This window comes from Schistocerca cancellata, chromosome 8 (genome assembly GCF_023864275.1).
Source record: "Schistocerca cancellata isolate TAMUIC-IGC-003103 chromosome 8, iqSchCanc2.1, whole genome shotgun sequence".
Classification (NCBI taxonomy): Eukaryota; Metazoa; Arthropoda; class Insecta; order Orthoptera; family Acrididae; genus Schistocerca; species Schistocerca cancellata.
In genome coordinates, this window is record NC_064633.1 from 218,318,197 (window position 1) to 218,334,764 (window position 16,568).

The 16,568-nt window shown below is 41.1% G+C and overlaps 1 protein-coding gene across 2 annotated transcripts in view; it reads left to right on the top strand.

Moving 5' to 3' along the window:
* The window catches only part of LOC126094961 (AP-5 complex subunit beta-1-like), a 147,877-nt gene extending 134,892 nt beyond the window's left edge, over positions 1 to 12,985 (top strand). Inside the window, exons 17-18 of one of the 2 annotated variants that reach the window (XM_049909616.1) lie at positions 8,668 to 8,838; positions 12,526 to 12,985. In XM_049909616.1, coding sequence (XP_049765573.1) covers positions 8,668 to 8,838; positions 12,526 to 12,686 — 332 coding nt within the window. In that variant the 3' untranslated portion in view covers positions 12,687 to 12,985. Of the gene's footprint in view, positions 1 to 8,667; positions 8,839 to 12,525 lie in introns of those variants that run through there. The other variant, XR_007521900.1, reaches the window with a different exon arrangement.
* Positions 12,986 to 16,568: the final 3,583 nt, after the last annotated feature.

The following is a 16,568-nucleotide window of genomic DNA, read 5'->3' on the forward strand; positions in this document are numbered from 1 at the left end:
AACTAAGTAAACAAATTTCAAGAAGATATTCTATGACTTATAATAATGAACAAACTTTAGTAATTCATTGTTTCTGTGGTAAAAATCATAGCTAAAACGGAAGTATCTAAAATCTGAGTGGTGATCACTGGCTTCTGTATAGAAAACGAAGCATTTGCAGACGCTGTATTATTGATGGGTATGTTTATGGTCACATCTTGTGCGACATCAGAAAAATTAGGAACAGTTACTCTTATAAACCTGCACGTACACCTTCTGCTCTGCATAGGAAAACTTCAAGTGATTTCTTTGGAAGTATCTGCTTTCTAAGTGCAATGCAGTAACACATCACAGACTGTATAACTTCCATGAATGTTCACAGGCTGTGAAATATAGGATAACGCTGCATCCAACATGCAGCTGAACTTAGTGCTGTTTGTAGTTGCTCATTGCTACATGATTCAGTATTTTGTGCCGTGAACAGCTGTTAGCTTGCTTTAATTCTGCCGACAATATCTTGTGCAAAATATTGTATGATAGTATAAATTATATCTGTAAACATACGTCGAGTGCTTAGTAAGAAATTATGATTATCCTATTTTTCATCCTAATGAGTATCTTTTGTTTATCTCCAGTATTTCCTGAATTGTGTTGTTTCAATCAAACCTTTTCTAAAATAACAGTAAAATTGGATTGCTGCATTTGGACATGGAGGCCAATCACACCCCCTCCTCAAGCCCAGTCATGGCTCTCAGTAGCCCTGCCCATCAGCGGGCACTATAAGCGCTGCTTTCCTTCAGCTGCCTGCTCCTGACCTGACAAATTTCAACACCATCACACAATTATCGTCAGTTGCATCTTGTAGCACTGACAACAGCATCTACCACAACCCGAAGATGTTGAACAGTTGTATCGAATTATTGTGGGAGCTGTACAGTAGGTCTGGTGGCAAGCCCAAGAAGTGTATTTGCAACAGATATGTTGGGAAAGCCAGAAAAGCCACAACATTATTACATGGATTACTGTTTGGTGCAAGATACTGTATGATGTAAATAGTTTTATAATAACTTTTTTACTTATGAATCACTGCATAGTTTTCTGTGTTTGTTGCCATCATTTTGGCATACAGCATGTCATCTGCAACTGTATGAATGGCTGTTATTAACATTTATCAGAATGTGAACTGCATATGTCAGTGTTCTAGTATTAGGAATTGTGGTTTTGATATGAACACAGTCGTGGTGGGCACTAGGGTATATTGTAACCTGTTGTATACTCATGTTAGTTGATCATCTTGTGGATGGTCTAAAAACACACAAAAACATAACTTATCACGTTGGCAGTAATCCACAACACTATGCAATCTTGCTATTTGCATGTGTCGCTAGTTTTCAGTGTAGCCTTTTGTCTGCAGTAATTCTCTTCTAATTCTAGCTTCTGTTATAACCTGTTGTGTAGATCAGTTTCAATATTCGTGGGATGGTGGTTTGTATTTATGAAGTGTTCTATGAGAGTGGAATCTGTTCTGTCACACTTCAGAGCTATCGTGTGCTCTGTGTACCTTAACCCAAAGTTTCTGCTTGTTTTTTCCTATGTATTGCTATTGACAGGAGTTGTGCATAAGTTAGTACTTTCCTACATTGCTGAATTTGTGTGGAGTTCTTTTGTCTGATTGTAGTCTTTGTTGTACTGTGTCGTTTGTTCTGAATGCTATTGGGATCCCTTGCTTCTTCAATATATTTGCAATGCTATGTAGTATTTTATTTTTGTATGTTAGACTGTACCATTTGGTTCTTTATTCTGACAGGGTGTCACGTGCTGTGTTGTCTGTGTGTTCCATATCTCTGTTTTCAGACTCGTCGGTTGTGCCCTTAAGTTGGTCTCTAATATCAGTATCTTTCATTTTTATCTTGTTGTTGAGCTTGTTTATGGTATCTGTTTTGCATTCATTTTCAACAGCAATTTGATTATATTTAGTTTGTGTGTGTAATTTTTAGTTTTGAGAGGTGTTTTGTTTATTCCATGGAGCATGTGTTTGTAACTGGCTTATTTGAGCTCTCATGTGGTTGGATGAGCTATGGGTAACAGTGGTTGTGGATATAGGTTTTCTGTAGACAGAAAATTAATGTTGGTTGTTTCTCTTGTAATTGTAAGGTCCAGGCGATTTAGTTTCTTGTTTCTTTCAGTTTGCATTGTGAAGTGTATTTATGGGTTTACTGTGTTGATGTTACTTTGTCGCTCTTCTGTCCTAGTTTGTGTTTCATCTATGAGACAGATTATGTCATCCATACATGAGTACCATTGTATTATATTGTAGCCTTCATGTTTCAACAACCTTCCAGGAATTCCTTACCTTCAACTTGGCCTCACCATCCTTCCCCAGCTACCTCCCTAAGAACACTAACCTTTCAGCAGAAGAAAGCACAGCCAAACACAATCTTAAACCAGATCCTGACCTAATCATCCTCCCTGCAGAAAAATGTTCCATCACTGCCATGTGGAGTCACAGTAACTGCCTGGCAGAAGACTTCTGCCAACTGGCTGACACCTCTACCTACAAGATCTACCAGAGTGATCCCATCCCAGAAGTCCAACATAACCTCCAATCTCTACTAAAACCCATAGGCACTTACCTCTCCAAAGAGCCCATCTTCATCCTTATCCCAACATCCTGCACTCCCACCATCTACAAGCTTCCACAAATCCACAGACCCAACAATCGTGGACACTACATTGTAGCTGGCTATTGTATTCCCACTGAAAGAATTTGTGCTCTTGATGAACGCCACCTCCAACCAAAGGTGTGAAACCAATGTCCCACATAAAAGATACTAACCATGTTATTCACTGACTCTCCACCCTCCCCACTCCTTTACTTCCTGGATCCCTCATCACAGTTGATGCCATGTCCCTATATACAAAAACGTTCCTCGTACCCATGGCTTTGCTACTGTCAAACAGTACCTCTTCCAATGTGCTTCAGATCCTAAACCCAAACTCCCATTTCTTATACACCTTACCAACTATATCTGGGCATACAAACAAGTATGCAGCACAGTCATGGGCATCCACATGGACGCTCCTATGCCAATCTGTTTATGGCCCACCTAGAGAAAACCTCCACAAAACTCCCAACCCCTGGCCTGGTTCAGGTTCATGATGATATTTTCATGATCTGGACTCAGGGCCAAGATACCATGATAATATTTTCATGATCTGGACTCAGGGCCAAAACACCCTGCCCTCATTCTTTGACAACCTCAACATTTTCTCTCCAAGCCACTTCACCTGGCCCTCCTGGATGTTGATCTCCACATCCACATCTCTGATGGATCTGTCCACAACTCTATCTACATTAAAACTGTACCTGCATTTTGGCAGCTGCCATCCCTTCCACAAAAAAATCTGTCTCATACAGCCTGGCCACGCATGGACAAAGTATCTGCAGTGACAAAAACTCCCTTGCCCAGTATGCTGAAGTTTTCCCGAAGGCCTTCACAGGCAGGCACAACCTCCCATAGTCCACAAACAGATTTCTCTTGCCTTATCCTTCCACAACTCCCAAGAATCAACTACAAAGGAGCAGTCCCCTTGTCATCCAGATTAGAACAGCTGAAACAGACCCCCCCACCAGGGCTTTTATTATCTCTCATCATGGGCTGAAATGAGGTATATCCTATCCAAGACCCTTCCCACCCCTCCTGAAGTGATGTTCTCTCACCCACGCGATCTAAACAACACTTTGCATAGTCTCTATGCCTCTCTACTCCCAAAAGTTTGCCTCTTAGATCATATCCCTGTGGAACACAAAGGTGCAAGACGTGCCCGAAGCACCCAACCAGCATCTACATCTACATGGATACTCTGCAAATCACATTCAAGTGCCTGGCAGAAGGTTCATCAAAATACCTTCACAATTCTCTATTATTCCAATCTTGTATAGCACGCGGAAAGAATGAACACCTGTGTCTTTCCATACGAGCTCTGATTTCACTTATTTTATTATGGTGATCATTCCTCCCTATGTAGGTCAGTGTCAACAATATATTTTCGCATTCGGAGGAGAAAGTTGGTGATTGGAATTTTATGAGAAGATTCCGTCGCAACGAAAAACTCCTTTCCTTTAATGATTTCCAGCCCAAATCCTGTATCATTTCTGTGACATTCTCCCCCATATTTCGCGATAATATAAAACGTGCTGCCCTTCTTTGAACTTTCTCGATGTACTCCATCAGTCCTATCTGGTAAGGATCCCACACCGTGCAGCAGTATTCTAAAACAGGACGGACAAGCATAGTGTAGGCAGTCTTCTTAGTACGTCTGTTACATTTTCTAAGTGTCCTGCCAATAAAACGCAGTCTTTGGTTAGCCTTCCCCACAACATTTTCTACGTGTTCCTTCCAATTTAAGTTGTTCATAATTGTAATACCTAGGTATTTAGTTGAATTAATGGCTTTTAGATTAGACTGATTTATCGTGTAACCGAAGTTTAATGAGTTCCTTTTAGCACTCATGTGGATGACCTCACACTTTTCGTTATTTAGGGTCAACTGCCACTTTTTGCACCATTCAGATATCTTTTCTAAATCGTTTTGCAGTTTGTTTTGGTCTTCTGATGACTTTATTAGTCGATAAATGACAGCGTCATCTGCAAACAACCGAAGACAGCTGCCCAGATTGTCTCCAAAATCGTGTATCTAGGGCAGCAAAGAGCCTATAACACTACCTTGGGAAACGCCAGAAATCACTTCTGTTTTACTCGATGACTTTCCATCAACTACTTAGAACTGTGACCTCTCTAACAGGAAATCACAAATCCAGTCACATAACTGAGATTATATTCCATAAGCATGCAATTTCACTATGAGCCGCTTGTGTGGCGCAGTGTCAAAAAGCCTACCGGAAATCCAGAAATACGGAATCAATCTGAAATCCCTTGTCAATAGCACTCAACACTTCATGTGAATAAAGACCTAGTTGTGTTTCACAGGAACGATGTTTTCTAAACCCACGTTGACTGTGTGTCAGTAGACCATTTTCTTCTAGGTAATTCATAATATTCGAATGCAATATGTGTTCCAAAATCCTGCTGCATATCGACATTAACGATGTGGGCCTGTAATTTAGTGGATTACTCCTATTACCTTTCTTGAATGTTGGTGTGACCTGTGCAACTTTCTAGTCTTTCTGTATATGATTGTCAAGTATGGAGCTAATGCGTCGTCATACTCTGAAAGGAACCTAATTGGTATACAGTCTGGACCAGAAGACTTGCTTTTTTATGTGATTTAAGTTGCTTCACTACTCCGAGGATATTTACTTCTACGTTACTCATGTCAACAGCTGTTCTCCATTCAAATTCTGGAATATTTCCTTCGTCGTCTTTTGTGAAGGCATTTTGGAAGGCTGTGTTTGATAACTCTGCTTTGGCAGCATTGTCTTAGATAGTATCTCCATTGCTATCATGCAGAGAAGGCATTGACTGTTTCTTGCCACTAACATACTTCACATACAACCAGAATCTCTTTGGATTTTGTGCCAGGTTTCGAGACAAAGTTTCATTGCGGAAACTGTTATAGGCATCTCAGATTGAAGTCCGTGCTAAATTTCGAGCTTCTGTAAAAGATCGCCGATCTTGTGGATTTTGCATGTTTAAATTTGGCATGTTTGTTTCATTGTGTCTGCAACAGTTTTCTAACCCGTTTTGTATACCAAGGAGGATCAGCTCCGTTGTTTGTTAATTTATTTGGTATAAATCTCTCAATTGCTGCCGATACTATTTCTTTCAATTTAAGCCACATCTGGCCTACACTTATATTGTTAATTTAGAATGAGTGGAGTTAGTCTCTTAGGAAGGCGTCAAGTGAATTTTTATCTGCTATTTTGAATAGGTATATTTTTCGCTTATTTTTCGAGGATGGGGGGATTACAATATTCAACTTCGCTACGCCAACTCTGTGTTAACTAATCCCTGAATCAGTTTTGATGTCTGTTATTAACTCAGGACTATTTGTTGCTAAGAGGTCAAATGTGTTTTCACAACCATTTACTATTCGCATGGGCTCATGAATGAACTGCTCGAAATAATTTTCCAGAGAATGCGTTAAGAGCGATTTAGGATGATATTTTATGCATACTTCCAGAATTAAACATGTATTTTCGCCAACATATCGAGGGTAAATTAAAGTCACCACCAACTATTATCGTATGAGTTGGGTACGTGTTTCAAATCAAACTCAAGTTTTCTTTGAACCTTTTAGCAACTGTATCATCTGAATTGGGAGGTTGGTAAAGGGAGCCAATTATTATTTTATTCTGGTTTCCAATAATAACCTCTGCCCATACTAACTCACAGGAAGAATCTACTTCAATTTCGCGACAAGGTAAACTACTTCTGACAGCAACAAACATGCCACCGCCAACTGTGTTTAGCCTATCCTTTTGGAACACCGTTAGGTTCTTCGCAAAAATTTCGGCTGAGCTTATATCCGGCTTTAGCCAGCTTTCAGTACCTATAACGATTTGAGCATCAGTGCATTCTATTAGTGCTTGGAGCTCTGTTACTATCCCAACACAGCTACGACAATTTACAACTGTTATACCAATGGTTCCTGTATCTATGTTCTTCCTGTGTTCACCCTGCACCCTTTGTGACAGAAGCCCTTCTTGTGTTTTCCCAAGACCCTCTAACCTAAAAAAACTGCCCAGTCCACACCACACAGCACCTGCTCCCATGTAGCCGCCTCCTGCATATAGTGGACACCTGACCTATTCAGCAGAACCCGAAACCCAACCTCCGTTTGGCGTAAGTTGAGGAATCTGCAGCCTTCACGGTCACAGAACTGTCTGAGCCCCTGATTCAGACCCTCCACTCGGCTCTGTACCAGAGATCTGCAAATGGTCCTGTCGACTATGCTGCAAATGATCAGCTCTGCTTTCATCTTGCAAGCAAGATTGGCAGCCTTTACCACTTCTGTTAGCCGCTCGAAACCAGAGAGAATCTCTTCTGTTCCAAAGTAACACACATCATTGGTACCGACGTGAGCAACCACCTGCAGTTGGCTGCACCCTGTGCTCTTCGTGGCATCTGGGAGGACCCTTTCCACATCTGGAATGACTCCACCCAGTAAGCACACAGAGTGCACATTGGCTTTCTTACCCTTCTTGTCAGAAGGGGCCCCATAACGCACCTAACATTGGAGCTCCCAACTACCAATAATCCCACCCCCTGCGATTGCCCAGATCTTGCAGGCTGAGTGGTTTCCTCAGAAACAGGACAGGCGACAGCATCTGGCTCAGTGACAGTGTCAGCCACAGACAGCACCTGGAACCTGTTTGTCAGACAAAGGGGGGGGAGGGGAGGGGGGGCCTTACGTGCGACCGCCTGGGAAGTCTTTCGCCGCGTGCTTCGCCCCAGGGTACCACCCACTCGACCACAGGTGAAGGGTCAGCCTCAGTGCGAGCAGTAACTGGGTTGGCCGCCAGTGAGGACTGATCGGAGGACTCTGACATGCTGGACGTCCGTTGGATCCCCACGGCCGGCCCACAACAGTGGTGCCCATCCACTGCAGCCTCAAGCTGTGTAACTGAAGCCATCACAGCCTGAAGCTGAGAGTGAAGTGTCACCAATTCGGCTCGAATCTGCACATAACAACAGTCGCAGTCCCTGTCCATACTAAAGACCGTGGAAAACTACCTCTATGCTGTCACAGGCTTATCCTACCCCATCAGACACCAGGACACCTATGAGAGCAGCCATGCCATCTACCAACTCTGCTGCAAACACTGCACAGCTTTATATGTCGATCTGACTACCAGCCAGCTGTCCACCAGGGTGAGTGACCACCGTCAAACTGTTGCCAAGGACAAAGTTTGCAGCACATCCTCACTCCTGTAATTACCCTGGTTTCAATCTCCGGCAACTCTCTGGCCCCACACCCTCCACCCAATAGTTCTCCTCCCTCTGCTCTGTTGCCCCCTCCCAATTCACATCTCCACATCACCTTCAGCCTGTGTCATTCCTCACTGACTCCAACAACTCTGCATCACACACCTGGCTTGCAAATTTGCCACCCTCCCGTCCTCCCACTTTCCTAGCCACAAATCAACTGCCTCACTTCAAGCCTCTAGCAACCCACCCCAACCCCTCTCCCTGCCTCCCAATTCTCTCTCCCTGTATCCACTCCTCATGACAGAAGGACAAGCAATGTTTCAATGGAATGCCATGTTTCACACACCCTTGTGTTGAACAGATAGATAAGATATTCTTAACTTTGTGTTATTTGAGGTTGTAAAATGTTATACTGATTTTCAGAATGTAAGATTCCTACTTAAGCAGTTGAATGTACAGACAAAGAGGAAAATACTCATGGAAAAACAACGGGAATTACCAGATAAATTGCAAATCCTTTATTAATGATAATCAGGCAGCCCATTCAATTCTTTCTTTCTGTCCTTTCCATTCCTCTGCAGTCTCTGTTGTCTTTCTTTTCAGCCTTAGTTCTGAAAGGGGAAATTGATGTCTGAAGCAATATCTTTCAGCTGCCTTTTTCAGAAATATTTTGTGTGTTCTTGATTTATTTCCATTAAGAATTAGTTTCAGAAAAACTTCAGTAATAACTATATTACAATGCATGTTATGTGGCACTGTAATGTAATAAACGCACATTATGGAATTTTTATTTCTAGATTCAGATCCTGCTGTAAAAAGCACCTTTCAAGAGAGATTATACAGTGCATTGTGGAGTGAACTAAAAGCATCATGTTGTGAGTCTGTCACAATTCTGTATGCTCCAAAAGAGAAAATTCTCAAAGAATTGGAAGAAAGACTGGGACCTTTTATAATACACAGCAAATCAGGTAAGAGCTGATCCATAAATTTCAGTGAAGTGACCTCATTATCCTCTCCCACATCCACACCCCAACTTTCAGGATTAATTTCTTTTCTGTATCTTTCAACTAATCACACATTCTTCTGATAACAATGTAAATTGTGTGCATTCAGCATTGTGCTTTCTATTTAGAGTAGTTTCAATTGACATAAATGATAGCTGTGGTGCACATGGGAATGTTGCAGTCTTGGAGACCACCTGTGTTATTATTTCATCATTGAGATTTCAGTCAATATTCAGTTACTGTGTTCAACAGTGAACGATACAGCAGTGAGAAGAAATGTCAGGGAGCAAAAAACTTCATTTCATCTACTAAAGTTAGTGATACTGATAGATAGGACCTTGATGCCTACAAAATGTGAAGAGTAACCAATAAGCTTCATTAAAAATTATGGTCACATACCTCCCATTGGCTTCTAGGCATTAACATCAGCAAAAAGAGTGACACAACAAGAAAGGGAGAGAGAAAGGAGGAGGAGGAGGAAGGACGTTTGTGTTTAGATTCACAAAGCAGCTGTAGTATTTAGAGAAAAGATTACGTAACTGATCCCTTAGATTCAGCTTATATTAGTGCAAACATTTTGCAGGTGGACTCCCAGAGCAATGGAAGTGCCACATGTAGCACCCATAGGATGTATATAAAAGTGGTGGGTGCCAGACAACCGGTTCTCATGTAAATATATTGTTTGTACTAAATAAAAAATGGCAGTGATGATCTTGTGATTGGTGTTTATCAGATACTGGGCTACCAGTTATAGGACCTTGAACCACAGCTTATCTTTCAGTACCCACACTGTGGCAACAATAGAAAACTGATCTTTTTCATTTTTGACAAGTCATTGGTCCTTTTTGTGTTAGAATAATGGGAGCCCACACTGCTGCAAATCTGTTACGGAATTATTTGTCAGCTGTAGGAAGTTTCAAACACAATATCTCAGTGAAATGGCAAATCATCCTTAACAGGCTTGCAAAACATCTTATAGGAACTGCAGTATGGAAAGTTCTGGCAGAGTGAAAATGCACCAGCTCTGGTGCCTGTGTTTTACATTCACATCCCATGCAACAGCTTCCTGTCCTTCCCCTACCTTCCCTCCACTCCCGACCCCTTTCCTCCCCTTACCTACCACAGCTGGCGCATTGTAGCTGTTCAGAAATATGTGATTATGTGTGTGCCTCTCTGTGACCCCACATTTTCATTATTTTATAAGTGTGATAATATCTTTGTCCTGTTCATTTTGTATTCTTTACAGATGAAAAAAAAGATAGAGGACAAATGTAAGAATGTAGAGGCTTACCTCACTAGGGGCAAGATAGATACTGCGTACAGGAAAATTAAAGAGACCTTTGGAGAAAAGAGAGCCACTTGTATGAATATCAAGAGCTCAGATGGAAACCCAGTTCTAAGGAAAGAGGGGAAAGCAGAAAGGTGGAAGGAGTATATAGAGGGTCTATACAAGGGCGATGTACTTGAGGACAGTATTATAGAAATGGAAGAGGATGTAGATGAAGATGAAATGGGAGATACGATACTGCGTGAAGAGTTTGACAGAACACTGAAAGACCTGAGTCGAAACAAGGCCCCGGGAGTAGACAACATTCCATTAGAACTACTGACGGCCTTGGGAGAGCCAGTCCTAACAAAACTCTACCATCTGGTGAGCAAGATGTATGAGACAGGCGAAATACCCTCAGACTTCAAGAAGAATATAATAATTCCAATCCCAAAGAAAGCAGGTGTTGACAGATGTGAAAATTACCAAACTATCAGTTTAATAAGTCACAGCTGCAAAATACTAATGCGAATTCTTTACAGACGAATGGAAAAACTGGTAGAAGCCGACCTCGGGGAAGATCAGTTTTTGGATTCCGTAGAAATGTTGGAAGACGTGAGGCAATACTGACCTTACGACTTATCTTAGAAGAAAGATTAAGGAAAGGCAAACCTACGTTTCTAGCATTTGTAGATTTAGAGAAAGCTTTTGACAATGTTGACTGGAATACTCTCTTTCAAATTCTAAAGGTGGCAGGGGTAAAATACAGGGAGCGAAAGGCTATTTACAATTTGTACAGAAACCAGAAGGCAGTTATAAGAGTCGAGGGGCATGAAAGGGAAGCAGTGGTTGGGAAGGGAATGAGACAGCGTTGTAGCCTCTCCCCAATGTCATTCAATCTGTATATTGAGCAAGCAGTAAAGGAAACAAAAGAAAAGTTTGGAGTAGGCATTAAAATCCATGGAGAAGAAATAAAAACTTTGAGGTTCACCGATGACATTGTAATTCTGTCAGAGACAGCAAAGGACTTGGAAGAGCAGTTGAACGGGATGGACAGTGTCTTGAAAAGAGGATATAAGATGAACATCAACAAAATCAAAACGAGGATAATGGAATGTAGTCGAATTAAGTCTGGTGATGCTAAGGGAATTAGATTAGGAAATGAGACACTTAAAGTATTAAAGGAGTTTTGCTATTTGGGGAGCAAAATAACTGATGATGGTCAAAGTAGAGAGGATATAAAATGTAGACTGGCAATGGCAAGGAAAGCGTTTCTGAAGAAGAGAAATTTGTTAACATAGAGTACAGATTTAAGTATCAGGAAGTTGTTTCTGAAAGTATTTGTATGGAGTGTAGCCATGTATGGAAGTGAAACATGGACAATAAATAGTTTAGACAAGAAGAGAATAGAAGCTTTCGAAATGTGGTGCTACAGAAGAATGCTGAAGATTAGATGGGTAGATCACATAACTAATGAGGAGGTATTGAATAGAATTGGGGAGAAGAGGAGTTTGTGGCACAACTTGACTAGAAGAAGGGATCGGTTGGTAGGACATGTTCTGAGGCATCAGGGGATCACAAATTTAGCATTGGAGGGCAACGTGGAGGGTAAAAATCGTAGAGGGAGACCAAGAGATGCATACACAAAGCAGATTCAGAAGGATGTAGGTTGCAGTAAATACTGGGAGATGAAGCTTGCACAGGATAGAGTAGCATGGAGAGCTGCATGAAACCAGTCTCAGGACTGAAGACCACAACAACAACAGATGAAAATAAGTGATAATGAAAAAGATACTTGTGAGGGATCTGAACTATGTTTAGCAGCACAGTGACATTTCAGACTTTTGACAAATCCAGTGAGCTACTGTTGCCAATACTGAGGGATTTCTTATAATTGTTCTGTTTTGGATTCCACATCACTACAGTAATTGCCTTTTCCAGTTCTGTAATTATAGCAATTAGCATCACATAATTTTTTTTTTTTTTTGTTTAGAGAGAGAGAGAGAGAGAGCAACCTTGTGTTGAGTGTCAATGTGTTTAATTTCATATGTTTTGTGTGTGTGTGTGTGTGTGTGTGTGTGTGTGTGTGTGTGTGTGTGTTGCTTTTTTTTTTCTGGGGGCTGTTAAGTGTGCATAAACGTAATGCTGTGTGATCTTGCAGAGAAGTGTTTCTGTTTACTGCCTTTTTTTTTTTATAAAAGGTGAACTAGTATCTTGATAAGTGTAACTTCGAAGATTGTTGTCGGAAATTTCTAGTTAATAATAGTTCTATATTGTACATTATCTTCATAAGAAAAAAAAGATGTCATAATAAAATTAATGCATTAATATTGTTAATTTCACGGTGTGCTTAATCTTCCATGTGGTATTTAAATGTTTTTCAGATGGCAGTCATTACCATGTTGGAATTTATCTACCACCTCAGTATCATTTATTGGCAGAATTTCACGTATGTGATGAAAAATCAGCTGTCACATTTCTAACAGAAGAAGCTTACATTATGGCACTAGCAGGAAATTTCTTTGAACAGTGGGGCCTGTGTTAAATACAGACTGTAACCTATGCATTGATGCAGTTTTGAGGAAGTATTGGAGGGAGGGAGGGAGGGAGGGAGAGGGGGAGAGAGAGAGAGAGAGAGAGAGAGAGAGAGAGAGAGAGAGAGAGAGACTCTAATTGTGATGCAGTTGAATGATCTATTGTTGGCCTTTTTTACTATTTTGTTTATGAACTGTTTTACTTTAAATTTTATAATTTTATATGAACTGTTTTTATTGTTATGAATATTAAAAGCATATGAATTATATGTTGATTTCAGTTGTAATTACAGTGCCTGATAATATTAAATATGTGGAAATTATTACGTTATGTCACCAAGTGAAAGCCTTGTCTGTCTGTACGTCTAACAATGTATGGCCTGTCAAAAGAACAAAATCACACAACATGTCAAGGCGCTGCTATGTACATTTATACTGCTTAGTCAGTGATTTGACTATGTTCACATGGATATTGTTGGCTCACTATCAACATCTGAAGGCTGCAGTTATGACCTTACAGTCATGTACAGACACTCTAAATGACCAGGAGCATTACCCGTGGCAGACATACATTACTGTGGAGACTGTGGCAAAAATATTTTTCAGAGGTTGGATTGTGCGTTTTGGTGTGGCATTGAGAATAACGACAGATCAAGTATGTCAGTTTGAGGCATACCTCTTCAAGGCCCTTGCCACATTGTTAGGTGTCAATCAAATGAGGAACCCCACTTATTATCATGCAGTGAACAGCGTGGCGGAATGGCTGCACTGACAATTGAAATCAGCCCTTCGATGTCACGTGACAGACAAGTGGACAGAAATACTACTGATTGTTTTACTAGGATTATGAACAGCCTTCAAGCCTGGTCTCCAAGCCACAGTAACAGAGCTGGTGTATGGCCACTCATTACATCTGCCGTAATCTGTGCTTAGAAGAACTGGCTTACTAATCATGTGAACCAAAGCAAAGAGCTATTTTGCCAAACAGGCAGTTGTTTGGTCGTAACCCTGTTGATAACTCCATTACTTGAGACTGTCTCTTTAGGTACTGGCGAGGAATTCATTTTCATGCTGAAAGAAAAACTGACATGGCTGGCATGAGAGTAATAGTTGTAGTTTTGACATGGTGCTGAATGTCGAAGCTGGCGGATGTACTGTTATGCATAATCACATTGGGTGTACCAGTTATATGTGGTTAATCATGAAAAGATTTATTTCCACATATAAAGTAATTACACAGAAGTATGCAGTCAGCATAACATTCAATGTCCAAATGAGACAAAACTAGCAATAACCATAATGCAGCACTGAAGCATAGAACTCTCATACAGTCTACACCATTGTACCGCAGAACATATATATTGGGTTTCTGTATGTCCATCCATGCGATTGGAGGTCTGGGGGACTTCGGCTATTCACTTATGTAAGAAAATGAAACATCTACAGCCATCCTTATAAGATGTCATTTGTTGTATTGCTACCAGTTTTGGTGCCTCAGTGCACCATCTTCAGACTTTTGATTATGCTGAAGTAATTACACACCATCTGTATACACAGTGCATCAGTGGCCAACATCTGTAACTAGTTTACGTAGGCTACTTGTAATTGTAGTGTTGTCGCTCCAACCATTAACTACCAATTGACTCAGTGAGTGAGTCAGTTGAAAGTTGGAGAGACATCATCAAGGTTACAAGTTGCCTGCGTAAAGCAGTTGTAGGTGTAGGCCACTGATGCATCGTGTATATGGATGGTGTTAACCCCTTCAGCATCAGCTAAGACCTAAAGATGGTGACCTGAAGCACCAAAACTGGTAGCCATACAATAAACGACGACATAAGGATGGCTACAGATGTTTCATTTTCTTATGTATATAGTGGAAGTCACTGCAAATATATTCATTATATACTTCATGTTGGTGTTGCTAATGGTAATACTTATTTTCCAGATTGTTGGCGTTCAAAACTAATTATAATCAATAATTGAAGACTTAAGAAGTTATAAATTTATGCCTTTATTTTATAACAGGAACATGTATTGACAAAAGATGTATTGCATCATTTCGTACACACCTACTAGTATTATATGTACAGGGCGTTACAAAAAGGTACGGCCAAACTTTCAGGAAACATTCCTCACACACAAATAAAGGAAAGATGTTATGTGGACATGTGTCCGGAAATGCTTAATTTCCATGTTAGAGCTCATTTTAGTTTCGTCAGTATGTACTGTACTTCCTCGATTCACCGCCAGTTGGCCCAATTGAAGGAAGGTAATGTTGACTTCGGTGCTTGTGTTGACATGCGACTCATTCCTCTACAGTACTAACATCAAGCACATCAGTACATAGCATCAACCACGAACGTGGTTTTGCAGTCAGTGTAATGTTTACAAATGCGGAGTTGGCAGATGCCCATTTGATGTATGGATTAGCACGGGGCAACAGCCGTGGCGCGGTACGTTTGCATCGAGACAGATTTCCAGAACAAAGGTGTCCTGACAGGAAGACGTTCGAAGCAATTGATCGGCATCTTAGGGAGCACGGAACATTCCAGCCTATGACTCGCGACTGGGGAAGACCTAGAACGATGAGGGCACCTGCAATGGACGAGGCAGTTCTTCGTGCAGTTGACGATAACCCTAATGTCAGCGTCAGAGAAGTTGCTGCTGTACAAGGTAACGTTGACCACGTCACTGTATGGAGAGTGCTACGGGAGAACCAGTTGTTTCCGTACCATGTACAGCGTGTGCAGGCACTATCAGCAGCTGATTGGCCTCCACGGGTACACTTCTGCGAATGGTTCATCCAACAACGTGTCAATCCTCATTTCAGTGCAAATGTTCTCTCTACGGATGAGGCTTCATTCCAACGTGATCAAATTGTAAATTTTCACAATCAACATGTGTGGGTGTGGGCTGACGAGCATCCGCACGCAATTGTGGAATCACGTCATCAACACAGATTTTCTGTGAACGTTTGGGCAGGCATTGTTGGTGATGTCTTGATTGGGCCCCATGTTCTTCCACCTACGCTCAATGGAGCACTTTATCATGATTTCATATGGGATACTCTACCTGTGCTGCTAGAACATGTGCCTTTACAAGTACGACACAACATGTGGTTCATGCACAATGGAGCTCCTGCACATTTCAGTCGAAGTGTTCGTATGCTTCTCAACAACAGATTGGGTGACCGATGGATTGGTAGAGGCAGACCAATTCCATGGCCTCCACGCTCTCCTGACCTAAACCCTCTTGACTTTCATTTATGGGGGCATTTGAAAGCTCTTGTCTATGCAATGCCGGTACCAAATGTAGAGACTCTTCGTGCTCGCATTGTGGACGGCTGTGATACAATACGCCATTCTCCAGGGCTGCATCAGCGCATCAGGGATTCCATGCGACGGAGGGTGGATGCATGTATCCTCGCTAACGGAGGACATTTTGAACATTTCCTGTAACAAAGTGTTTGAAGTCACGCTGGTACGTTCTGTTGCTGTATGTTTCCATTCCATGATTAATGTGATTTGAAGAGAAGTAATAAAATGAGCTCTGACATGGAAAGTAAACGTTTCCAGACACATGTCCACATAACATATTTTCTTTCTTTGTGTGTGAGGAATGTTTCCTGAAAGTTTGGCCATACCTTTTTGTAACACCCTGTATTAAAAAAAAATTAATAATAATAATTATTATCTGCTGAAAGTATCTGTGGGGATAGTAACTTCAGCTTCTTACCATAAATTCCTAAACACCAGTACATCTTAATCAGGAAAACTTTCCAAACCTGTAGGGAATAAATGTAGAGCAGACTTAATATGAACAATGGTAATAGCTAACCATGCTTGTTAAAGCACAATTAAATCTACCCAAAGGAAATACACTTTGCTCATACA